The sequence below is a fragment of the Psammomys obesus genome, unplaced genomic scaffold (genome assembly GCF_907164565.1).
Source record: "Psammomys obesus unplaced genomic scaffold, mPsaObe1.curated_primary_1811, whole genome shotgun sequence".
In the NCBI taxonomy this organism is placed as follows: Eukaryota; Metazoa; Chordata; class Mammalia; order Rodentia; family Muridae; genus Psammomys; species Psammomys obesus.
Window position 1 is genome coordinate 31,656,928 of NW_026587216.1, and position 12,847 is coordinate 31,669,774.

The following is a 12,847-nucleotide window of genomic DNA, read 5'->3' on the forward strand; positions in this document are numbered from 1 at the left end:
AAGAAAGAAAGAAAGAAAGAAAGAAAGAAAGAAAGAAAGAAAGAAAGGAAAGTCTCAAATGAGTTTATTTTTAAAACTGTATGACCAAAACTTTCCAACTGCCTAGCAATAACACTAGTGCCTGGCTAGGACAGACCCCACTTGGCTTCTCACTGAATGTAATGAGGTTTTTTTGTTTTTTGTTTTTTGATTTTAGGGTTTTTTTTTTCACCCTGGGCTTTTGGAAATAAGAGGGAAGACAATATGGCCCCCAAACCGACTCAGTCTAGCTTTGGATTCTTGTAGATTAGACCCTCCAGTGACCTGACATTACAAGTATTTTGAAAAAAATTTAGAAACAAGAAAAACTTGATTTTCTTTGTAATGGTGAACTATTCAAAAGAATTCCAATATTACTGCTTTTATTTATTTATTTTTTGTGGTGCTTATAGCTATAGTGAGTCATGTATTCTATGCAAACATCTACCTATGGGTTACACCACAGCCTTGGGCATATATGTTTAATGACGGCAAGAAAGTTCTCAGATGAGGAGGACTGCCCCTATCAGTGGACTGGGGGAGGGGCATGGGAAGGTGGGTGGGATTGGGAGAGGATGAGGGAGGGGGCTACAGCTGGGAAACAAAAGGAATATATTGTAATTAATAAAAAATAAATTAATTTTAAAAAATTTAAAAAAGAAAGTTCTTAGAGAGAACTGCAGGCTTCACTAACAAGCGCCTGGACTTGTTCCCAAACAGTTCCTACACATGGGAGATAAGAACAAGCTTCGGTACTGTTAGTATCAACAGCCTTTCAGAATAAGGGACTTATTCAAAAAGCTTTGACTTCCTGCCTGAAACTCTGGGAACTGAAGGAATTCATGTTGGTAAATACCTGCCTACACAAGGATAAGCAGCATATGGAGGGGGACAACAGGTGGTTTTCAAAATTACTCACAAGAAACAGTAGCTCACTTCTAAAAGAACATGTTGGCTCTATTTAAGGCTACGTGTGCATTGCCAAAAGAAAAAAATACAGTCCAAAAATAATTGCAAATTAAAAGACCCACGTCTTGAAGGAGTGGTGGAGTGGTAGGCTTTGGAACATTAAAATAAGAGACACACAGTCTAATCTGTGGAATATTGGTATTTGGAACAAGCATGGTTTGTCTCTTTCCCTTTTTGTGTGTCTCAGGTTGGGCCAGGCATTGGTGGGACATTCCCTCAATCTCTGCTCTATCTTTTTTTTTAAGCATTCTTTATTATTATTATTAATTATATTTTATTCACTTTGTATCCCCCCATGAGTCCCTCCCTCCTCCCCTCCTGGTACCACCCTCCCTCCCCCTTCTTCACGCATACCCCTCCCCAAGTCCACTGATAAGGGAGGTTCTTCTCTCCTTCCTTCTGATCTTATCAGATCACATCAGGAGTGGCTGCATTGTCATCCTCTGGTAAGGCTGCTCCCCCCTCAGGGGGAGGTGATCAAAGAGCAGGCCAATCAGATTATGTCAGAGGCAGTCCCTCTTCCCATTACTATGTAACCCACTTGGACACTAAACTGTCATGGGCTACATCTGTGCAGGGGTTCTAGGTTATCTCCATGCCTGGTACTTGGTTGGGGTATCAGTCTCTGGGAAGTTCCCTGTGTTCAAATTTTCTGGGTCTGTTGCTCTCCTTGTGGTGTTCCTGTCCTCTCCAGATCTTACTATTTCCCACTTCTTACATAAGATTCCAAGCACTCTGCCCAACATTTGGCCATAAGTCTCAGCGTCTGCTTTGATAGTCTGCAGGGCAGAGCCTTTCAGAGGCCCTCTGTGGGAGGCTTCTAGATTGTTTCCTGTTTTCTTCTTCTTCTAATGTCCTTCCTTTTTGCCTTTCGGGATGGGGATTGTCTGCTCTATCTTTATCCCTGCAAATCTTGTAGGCAGGATAAATTTTGCGTCAAAGTTTTTGTGGGTGGGTTGGTGTTCCCCTCCCTCCCCTAGGAGTCCTGTTTGGTTAGAGGGTGCCCTCTTCAGTCTCCATGACCTCTGCTACTAGGGGTTTCAGCTAAAGTCACCCCCATATCCTCTCAGGAGCCTTCAGCTTGTCTCAAGAGATACCCCTACCCAGGGGTGGTCTTTTCTCTGTAAGTCCCTTGTCCTCCTGCCCCTACTTTTCCCAGATCTGATCCCTACCCTCATTTCCCTCAGTATTCTCTTCTTTATCCTGTTCCCTCTCTTCAACCACTTCTGCTGTATATTCTATTTCCCCTTCTGATTGAGATTCAAACATCTTCTCTTAGGCCCTCCTTGTTACTTAGCTTCTTTGGGTCCGTGAATGGTAGTATGGTTATTTTATACTATATGGCAAGCATGGGATTATTCTAAATAATAAAAGAGACTCTTATTCTTAAGCACATAATCCATTGAGAAGTTTATTGTATGAAAATGAATGCCCTAGAAACATATTATTTCAAATTTAAAGATACAAGATATGATTATTTCAAAAGTCATTTAAACTGAACCTAAATAATAATACAGGGTAAAAGTTCTATTTCAGTAGAGAAAAAATTTATACTATAGACAGGATTACTTTGGGATGACATGGTCAATAACATCCTCACACATTTTAACTAAAAATTTCATCCTTAACTGAATAAAAAAGGTTGGGGCTCTGAAAGAGGAATTAACTATGCTGACTACATATGTAAACACATAGCTAGCACTCTCAACTGTAAATCCCAAATCCTCCCAAGAAGGTAGGGATACAGTGCCTCAACTCTCCCTCATTAGTGTAAACACTAGAAGAGAATGTGGAGGACAGGTCTGCAGGATGTTTTTAGAGCCATGGTGAAACTAGTTTTCCACTTAGAATTCAGGGTCACAAAATATAGCTAATTATAATAAAAGTTATTTTCCTTGAGGGGTATAATTGCCAGTCAATCCTGTTTTCCAGCTGTTTGGATCATCAAGGGCCTGTTTATATTTCAATATTACATTACCATCTGTTGGTTACAAAAAAATGAGGAGTAGTCAACAAGTTGAACCTTCCAAACATTCCTTTCTGGAGCTGCCTGGAACTCCCGGCAGAAACAGCCAAAAAACAAATGTTATCGTTTCACTTGAACTAAGTAGAGATTGGGACTACTAAACTAGACAGCATAAAAATAAAACCCAGCTTTGGTAATAAACGGACAATCTGATTTTTTCCTAGTCACTAGCGATCATCACTCCTGCTACCCAAAGGTTGCCTCACTTACTCTTACTACACACAAGGGACAAACATAGGCACGTCCATCTTTCATGGTATGGTAGGCACAGTGTCAGGGAGCCTGCTCACTAACTCACCTTCCGTTCCTTTTGAGAGAGTATGCAGTGCTTTATCTTCAACCTCTGCGTCCATCTGTAATATGAACACAAAGCACTGAGATCATTACTTTGACACAGACCAAGCTATGAAAACATGTAATTAGAAATTCTGAAGATAACTATGAAAATGTTCAGCTTTCCATGTTCCTGAATATCCTTTTGGCTCTATGGGATCTGGCTGACTGTTCTCAAGTACCACTAATTTTAAAGACATATCTACGGATGTTGGAAATCAGAGATGATAACAGCAAGACGGCAGATGGCCTTGTCCACAAGTGTTTGCTGATGGTTTGTAGGCTTCTAGAATTCCAAAACCTGAAAAGGGGTTATCTCATCAGCAGTGGTTATGAAAGTGAGAAGATCCCCAAATATCAAGCCAAAAGATCCAGATTGACTTACTGATTTCAAAATGCCTCAACCCTTCTAGATGCTTTCTGATTATAACTCCTCCTAAGTTAGGAAAAACAATTTGCCTATGTAAAAATGCAACCCAAAGGCAAATCCTTGTATTGCCTCTCCAAAATACCACTGGGAGTTATAATTATCAACAGGGAACTACATTTATTCTCTGAATTCTAGAAAAACTACAGCCATGAGATCACTCAAATGTACAAGAAACATAATATATAAGCAAGGTGCATGGAAATATCAATTCCTATCATTACTGAATGTCTTAAATGTAATCAAATAAATTATCTAAGGAATACAGGCTTTGAAAGCCTTCTGTTTTCATATACTCTCACCCCATGACATCTATCCATTTTCCCAGAGTCCAGTAATAACCTCTTAGTTTAATTCACTTCTGCACATTTTTAGAATTCTTAAATATAAACAACAAGGTACTTTGCTTGTGGAAAAATAAGAGACAGGGAGCGGGGATGCTCTGTGGCTCCAGTCCTTAAATCCTGACGTGTGCGGTGGCAATGTGACTGCCATGGTAATGGAGGCTAGGCCCCTCTCTCAGAGGCTACGTTGTGATTGAAGGCACTGACCTGCCATGGACTTATAATAGGGGAGCAGGTGTGGCAATGATGGACTTTAATTTCCTTTAATAAACCTTTTATGTGCCACACTTTTACTGCCATTCGACGCTCTCCAAGGTCCTGCACATAATAGGTTCATTACTTTTGATTACTATAGTCTATTGAGACAAACAACTCCAGAACACACTATATATTATGTTCAGTTAAACCAATATAGACTATTTATCCATTGTGCATTTTTTCACCTGCAACACTACAGATGAAATTAACAACAGCTCTCGTAAGCTAAAACTATTAAACCCACCAGAACTCTTTTGTCATTGCTTCATAATAAACACCACACCAATCGTTGAACTGCTTTTTAAATTAGCAAACAAAAAGTGTTCATGGCTTTGGCTGAACAGCAGCCACTTTAGTCTAAATAAAATGGTTCATTGTTATAAATATTTTAAGAGTACACAATAAGAGAAAACAACAATAAAACAGAGGTATTTTTTTTCCTGTTGATTTTCTTTCTTTTGAGGCCATATGAGTTTATGACAGATGTGATACTGCCTAGGATTAAAAGGGCTCGGTTTACTCAGGACGGCATGTACTGCGTTGTGAAATCCCCTCCTCCCGGAGGATCTCTGCTGCATATAAAGTGGCTCAGCTCATGCAAACGCAGCTCTGTGTGCCTCACAAATAACTAGATTAAGAGAGATCAGTAGCATGTGAGGGTTAACGTGATGAAACACATCACATATTTCTGAGGAAGCTACTCCCATGAGCAAGTATTCACATGGTGCAAGGCTATTATTATTCTACAACACAGGTACTATTAACTTTCCCTGGCCACTCTGAAAAAAATACCTCCATTGGTTGAACTCCATGACTTTTTTTTTTGTTGTTGTTGTTGTTTTTGTTTTGTTTACCAATACTGAAAGACAGACTGCTAAGAGTTCCAGAAGGCATACACAGAAGTTTCAGAAATATACTAAAATACAGTCTTCTTTATAGGCGCTTTGAGGAGTCAGCATGGGTCTGGGCTGTAGTCACCCTACATATCCATCTCTTCACTAATACCACCTGAAGGGGAATTAACATCCCTTGACTGGTCTTGGAATCTCACCTCACAACTGTATTTTATCGCACTATTGTTCTTTTCTTTGGTGTCACAGTAGGTTTTGAAACTGAACTTGTGGACTGAGCCATAGGCATGCAATGGAACAAGGCTATAATTTAAAGGCTGCTCATGTCACTGTCATTTTCTCCTTTATCCTGAATAATAGTGGTACATTCAGTGTCTGTCATGTGGGGAGCAATACTATCAGAAACCTAAAATACATGAGCATTTCTTTTTGCTGGGGAGATTTAACATCTGTGACATGTCTTTCCTCCTCCATTCTAATTCAAAACCAGATCTTATTGAATCATGGCAAGCTCAGTAGTAGGAAGCACTATGAACACACATATACATACATACATACACACACACACTCACAGAGAGAGAGGGAGAGAGAGAGAGAGTTCTTTCTCTCTAGAACTTTATATATGAGAGAAGGAACTTCTAAATATGCTTTGTTTGGATTACTTCCATGTGCGTTGATAAACTGCAAAAGAACATGGGTAGTTTTTCTATAGTCAAACCTCTTACTAAAGTGGGTGTCTTGCTCCAGTCATGCCCATTCAAGGTGCAGAGACCATTGCTCTGTGCGCGTCTGAAGATGTGTAGTGGAAGAGTTCCCATCTTTTCCAATTCCTCATGAAATATCAAGGAAGCACACGATTGTTACATGATTCAGGCAAAATGATCTAAATAACATGTAATGCAATCTTAAAAACCACAATTCTTAGAAACTATTTTTTGCCTCCTGGCAAGTGAGATTTGTTGTCTTTCTGCTTAGACAATAAAATGTTTTTCAAAACATTGCAGTTAATATTGTAAAAGTTATGAATTTTTTTCAAAACAGAAATTTATTTTTAAAAACCTGTCCTGTGGATTTTGTATACCTTTTGTATACCTCACTTTATTATTTATGCAGAGAATATAGAAGATACTTCTAAGATGCCTACAAGGAGTTCTTCTAATTTAGCACTGCACTTTTTCTTGATCTGAAACTATGTTGAAATGAATTTGCCACACATGGTGGTACACACCTTTAATCCTAGTGTATGGAAGGAAGAGACAGCTAGACCTTGTAAGTTTGAGGTCAGCCAGACTTATTTACATAGAAGGTTCCATGTTGGCCACACAGCAAGACCGTGTTTCAACAAACTAACTAGCTAACTAACTAACTAACAAACTAAGAAGAGTATTATGGCAAAAAGAAAAAAGGTAGTTCATGCTCCCAATCTAACTTTGGCAAAAGGCTTCCTGGTGTAGTCTTCTGGAAAGTTGAGCAAATATAAGAACAAACGACAAGTGGGAAAAACATTATTGAAATGAAGACTGTTAACAAACAACATTTCATAACGGCTATACAGGAATCAGGAGTAGAAATAAGGCGATACACAACGAAGAAGAAAAATAACCACAGAATGAAATTTATTTAGTTGCCTTTTGGACAATGCCTCTTTACTTCCAGACCTATACAGAGATGTATGAATCACTTCCTAGCTATTGTACTTGACCATCTTTTCTTATTGGCACTTATGTTATCAAAGGCAAAAATAAAAAACAGACTTATACCTACTTTGGGGATGAAAGGAAGACCTAGGCTGTCTTCTGAAGGCAAGGTTCAAGGAACACCATGTAGAATTCATAAGCTCAATCTCGCTTGCCTTTTTTCTTCAACACACACACACACAAACACATATCTCAATCCTATAACAGATTCCTAGAGTCTTTGGGAAATTTCAGGTTCCTAACATGTGGGAAAGTCATGGTAACAATTTTTGAGGTAATTTCTGAAAACTCTTACACAGTTAACATTGTATTGATTGCTACCTAAAACAGGACTTTTGATTTGAGGAATTCTTCCCATATATGCAATGTTCATTTCCCTTCTTTTAAAGGTTTTTATTTGTGTGTTCTGTTTTTTGGGGAGGAGTTGTTTCATAACATGAATGTGGGAATATACATGCACATACGTGCATGTAAAGGTCAGAAGTCAACCTTGCATGTCATTCCTAAGTGGCTATCCACCTTATTTTGTAAGACAGAGACCTGGGGCTCCAGAAAGACTGGCAGGATAGTGAGTTCTAGGGACCTTTCTGTTGTTCTGGCACCAGGGCCTGCTTCTTCCCTTCAGGGCATCCAAGCACTGATGCATGCAGGTGCTGGGTTCAGAGCAATGAAGATCCCTTTCGGGGGGGGGCATAAGAGCTATACAGACCTTGGGGAAGCAGGGAGGGATTTTTGGGTGAGTGTGCATCAATTGGCTGGGCCTGAGATGTTGGGAATGCTTCATTTGCAGGGAGAGTACTTCCAGGTGCTAGCTGGACCTGTCCTGGTGGCCAAGCTATGTGGCTACCTCAAGAATGGTGGAGGCTGGAGTAGCAAGACTATGTGCACCAGGCCATGAAGGCACAGAATAGGAATGGAGTGAGCCTTACTCCTGCCAGTCTCAAGATTGAGATTTTTGCGGTTTAGACATGTCTTGACCTCTTGACTTCACTCTGGCTCCAGGATGGTTTCCCTGGTGGCACAGTTCACGTGCCCCACACCTTCCTGCTTCCATCTCTTCAGTACTGGGTTTACAAGTGCATACCACTATGCCTGGATTTTCACATGGGTACTGGGGAGCAAACTCAGATCCTCATACTTGTACAAAAAGCATTTTTATCAATTAAGCTGTGTCTGAATTTCTTTTGACTTCTTACTTCTTAATCAGGGCTCATTGTGTTCCTTTTGACATGTTTGGAATAGCAATATTTTACTATATTATATTATGGAATATATTACACTTTTATTGTGAGATGTCCTCTCTGATTTGTTTATTTACTGTGGTACTGGGGATTGAACTCAGGGCCTTGCATTAACTAAGCAAGTGCCTTTCTTCTGACCTATAGGAATAGCTCATAAGGTGTTCTTTCAATCCTGAGAAATTTATGGCAAAATGGAGAAACTGCAGTGCTGTACAGGAAGGTCCTGGGATCCTCTCTGTGAGATACTGTGTATCCCCAGTGGATATTTCCTTTTCAGAAGTGAAATTTAGAAAAATAAAAAAGAGAAACCTAGGCAACTGGAAAAGCCCTGGGACTCAAGAAAATGAAAAGACTAGATGATGTCAGTCTATCAAAATAAAATTTGTCCAGCTTCAGGACAAGGAGCCCAGTATTAAGTGTCCTTTCTTTTAATGATGCTAGCCTGTTCTAAACATACCTATGAGTCAGATTAAAATGGTGGCCTAGATGTCTACTTTATATATAAAAAGTTATGAACAAATGAGCTCTGATAGTAAATACAGGAAAACTCTGACTTATGATGAGAAATGCTGGGCTAGAGTATTTGACTTTTTCTCAGTTCTTACCCTCCTTACCGTCTAGTTTTTGTTGTTGTTTTTTTTTTTTTTTTAATATACATTTCCTGGTTTCTCGGGGAAACTAGAAGCATGTTCAAAGTGTCAACTTTTTAAAATGTAAACTTAAACAAAATGCTTTCTTACAGCTCCCCACGGTGACATTTATCCGTGTTTTTCTAATTCTCACTTATTTAAGGCCCCTATTCTAGTTCTTCATATCTACACACATATTACTATATGCCCTTTGATTCTGTATAAAAGGTTGAGGGGTTGAGTGGCATATGCTGTTCAGAATTATGATTCATCTTTTCTCCCTTAGCCCTTCTTAATTCCCCTACAAACAGCAAAACACCAAACCTGAAGGAGGAAGCAGATTTGGCCTGCTAGGAAAGTAAGTACAGTTCTTTGGACAAAAGCTCTATCTGGGGACCACATTCATGCACACTATTCAAGGGTGAAATAACTTTTAAAGAAAATTTTCTATAGTCCCTACGAATTTCACAGCAAGACAAAAGAGCTTAGACCCGAAACAACACTGGAAAACGTTAGAGACTCTAGTTACATTGTTTCTCTGATTTTGAGTTGCCGCCACTGTTCTCCAGTCTGTCCAGAAACTTTCACACCTGGCAATGGTGAATGTAAACCAAAGCCATATGTTTGCATCCTTTTGCCAAATGTCTGCAGCAAATAGTTCTATTATTCCCACAGGTAACACGTGTATGCCAAAGATTTCTATTAGTTGCTGTACCATGGCCTCAGTCACAGCTTTATGACATGGTGTGTGGGGGAGGGGTGCTGCAAGCTTCATGTTTTCGAAGTTTTGTGTATTTTGGAAATATGCCTCATTTAAATATAACTTAGGACAAGTAACATATAAAAGACCTTTGACACTTTTCCTTATTCATACTTTTAAAATCGTCTGCTTAAAATATACAAGTTTTAGAAAGTAATCCTTTCAGACCTTTTCTCAAGGACAATCAAAATCCCCTTTTCAATGTTTGTAGGAACTAGCCCTGAAAGTCACCTGGAATACTTTATTTGCTCGAGACAGAGTTTCTCTGTGTGGCTTTGGCTGCCCTGGACTCAGTCTGTATACTAGGCTGGCCTTGAAATCACAGAGATCTGCCTGCCTCTGTCTCCCTGAGTGCTGGGATTACAGGTGTGCGTTACTGTACCCGGCCTATCTGGAAAACTTTTAAGATTATGTTTCTAAAGTATCTCTAACCTAACTAATCACATTAGATTTTAACAACTATTTTAATCATGAACCTTTCTGTGAGAGCAGATATCAGTAACTAGATAGGCAAAGGCTTGTAACCTCAGAAGATGTCAACTGCTGAGCAGTCTAAACCAATGAATTGGCTGTTATACTGAAAAAAGTCACCATTCTAAACTCAGCAGCAACAATGAGTTTCAAAACAAGTCCACAGGTGACCGCTGCTGATCAGGAAAGCCTTTGTATCAAGTTTTTGATTGAATTAGTTTTCTTTCATATATTCTAATTTTTAATAATAAAAATGAGACCACATCACTCTTTCTACAGGTAACCTATATGCAAACTGCTTGGCTCCGACCCTCAGAATTTTTGTTCAATTTAGTAGAAAATCTGGAAATTCATCCTAGTGAGAGAAAAGTAAAAGAAAGAAAGCATAACAGGCCGCATAAGAAAAAAAAAATGCTTCTTTAAATGAACTTTAGTGAACAACAGAGGATATGCTGGCACCTTTCACCTGTAATTTGGTTGGTCACATTATAAACAGAATGCAACCGTTAAAATACAAATTGCATTAATATTAATAATTTTATAATTCATTTCTGTGGCATTAGCGATTGAAGCCAGGCGCTTATGCACGGCAGGCAAGCACTTTACCCCGCGCTATATCCCCAGTCCCACTATTACTGTTACTGTTACTATGAGCTGTGGAGAAGAAAACCTTGGGGCATGATTTGCAATGAGCTCCAGCGAAGAAGCTCCAAAAGACAGGGTGTGCTCTGTGCTAGTTGGAGCTGTTCTGAAAGAGGCCGGCAGAAGCTGTCAGTCCTATGGTCAGTGTTTTAGTTTGCTTTTCAAGGAAACAGCCAGGGTCAGGTTTGCTTTGCCATCAAGTCACAATGCACAAGGTTATATCCCCTCTATTTGATTCTGGGGTGGAGTGGGGGGGGCGGGGAGCAGAGAGCCACTGAGGGTCAGCGTAGTGCACTCAGCATCCTAGAGAGGGCCCTGCTATACCAACGCCACTTGCACACATGGCCATGGTTAAATGTTTGCATTGCAGTCCTGAGGTTTTAATGCACAAGCTACTGACCTTCCTTGCCGGAGATTTCCGTTGCTGGCCTTTTACCTTGGGCAGTGTACTGAAGTAGTGGCCTCTGAGCCATATATGCCTGTTCCTTGCAAGCTTTGAGTAGTACCACAGCTAGGGAATTCTTATTTTGTGTTTGATTGAAAGTTAAAAAAAAAAATGGTTTTGGCTCATTTTGCTACACTCTCGGTTCAGAAACAGTTCGGAGCTTTCCACCTGCCTAGTTCCCTTTGTCTACCACACACCAACATAAAACAAAAGATCCTGGAAGCAGTCACACTGGTGAACAAAGCTCTTTCTAAATCCTGAAAGTAATGGCTTTCTGTCTAATGCCCTATCGTGTTATGTATTTATTAGCAATACATTTTCCATTTATTTTCTCAAAGATTGCCAATAAAGAACTGAATCACATAAGGGAGTAGCTGTAAAGCCTCTGACTTCCCTAATGTCAAACTCATTAGCATCCGAATAAGCACACAGCAGCACGTCATCTGCACAATCGCAATTTTTTACTACTTTTAATAGCGTTTCTCAAAGGGCTCATTTTCAACTTTCTTCAGTGGTTAGTTGGGTCTCCTGGGAGAAGGAGCTTCCTGACGCTCACAGCTTCTACTCAGCAGCCTAGCCGTTTGCTGTCAGATGCGTCAGCCCTCTGCCCTAACCCCATCTGCTGTGGCTTCCCTCCCCGGAGACTAGAATGGAGGCTGCACAGCTGAGATCTGCTTGAGAAGTGCGCAGAGGGTGCTGAGAACAGATAAGTTTAGGAATATGATTTGACATGCAAAGGCCCAGGATGTGGAAGCCCTGTGAAGCACACAAGGAAGCAGGGCCTCACTCTGAAACTACAGCTCCAGCTCCTCACTGGAAGCCCAATGTAATCTAATCAAACAGGAATCTCCCACTGCAACCTGGGTTCCTCTTTTCCTACATGTGCAATATGACAAAAGACACCTCACTTTTATTAAATGTCATTTCTTAGGTTTTTAAAAATATCGTTTATCATTCTTTAGCTGTTTTGAATATTCTTTAAAACAAAACAAATCCAAAACAGCTTTTTCCCAACTTAAATGCGTAACAGCCCCCAGGGAATGCACATTGTTAAGACAGTCAGGCCTGGATGTCTCACCAGGCACTAAGGAGGACTGCAGTTCTACCTCTACCTGCCAGCGAACACTCACGTTCACAGAAGTCTCTACTCTCCTGAAACAGCAACCTTAAAGGGTGGGATTACATGGCAAGCAAGGTGCGGCAGCCCAACAGGCTGCACAGTGTATTTCTAATTAATGACTCAGCTGCTCAGATGTCTTGGCTCCGCAAAGTCCTCACCAAGTACTCCATTTGCTGACTTCCTCTTTTGGACATAATTAGAGGATGTCAGTCCTTAGTAACTGCTTCACGGACGAGTACCTGCTTTTGAAAAAGACATTTCTGTTCAAGCCTATGTTGCATTATGTTGGATGTTTTCTAAAACATCCAACATTGGAACATTGGAGATTGTATTTTGTTTTTATAGATGAATGGACTAAGTGTTATGATCAGTATGTCAACTGTGTCCCCCAATCAGAGAATCATAGCTTTACTTATAGTTCTAGAGGAACTAATATTTATTGAATCTTTCAAACTAAATGTAAGGTGAAAAGTTTGGTGAAGGAGCAAATGAATCTGTCAAGTAATGTGTGTACCATGCACAACTTCTGGTCTAACCTAACTCAGCACCTTCTGCCAATGTGATATAACTAATATGACCTCACCATCACTATCCATGTGGCATAACATTAAATCAA

General features: G+C 40.0%; 1 protein-coding gene across 4 annotated transcripts in view; it reads right to left on the reverse strand.

The window, feature by feature from the left end:
- The window catches only part of St18 (ST18 C2H2C-type zinc finger transcription factor), a 133,377-nt gene that overhangs the window by 90,383 nt on the left and 30,147 nt on the right, over positions 1-12,847 (reverse strand). For 3 of the 4 annotated variants that reach the window (XM_055603514.1, XM_055603515.1, XM_055603516.1), the window contains one exon: positions 3,312-3,366. In XM_055603514.1, coding sequence (XP_055459489.1) covers positions 3,312-3,366 — 55 coding nt within the window. Of the gene's footprint in view, positions 1-3,311; positions 3,369-12,847 lie in introns of those variants that run through there. The other variant, XM_055603517.1, reaches the window with a different exon arrangement.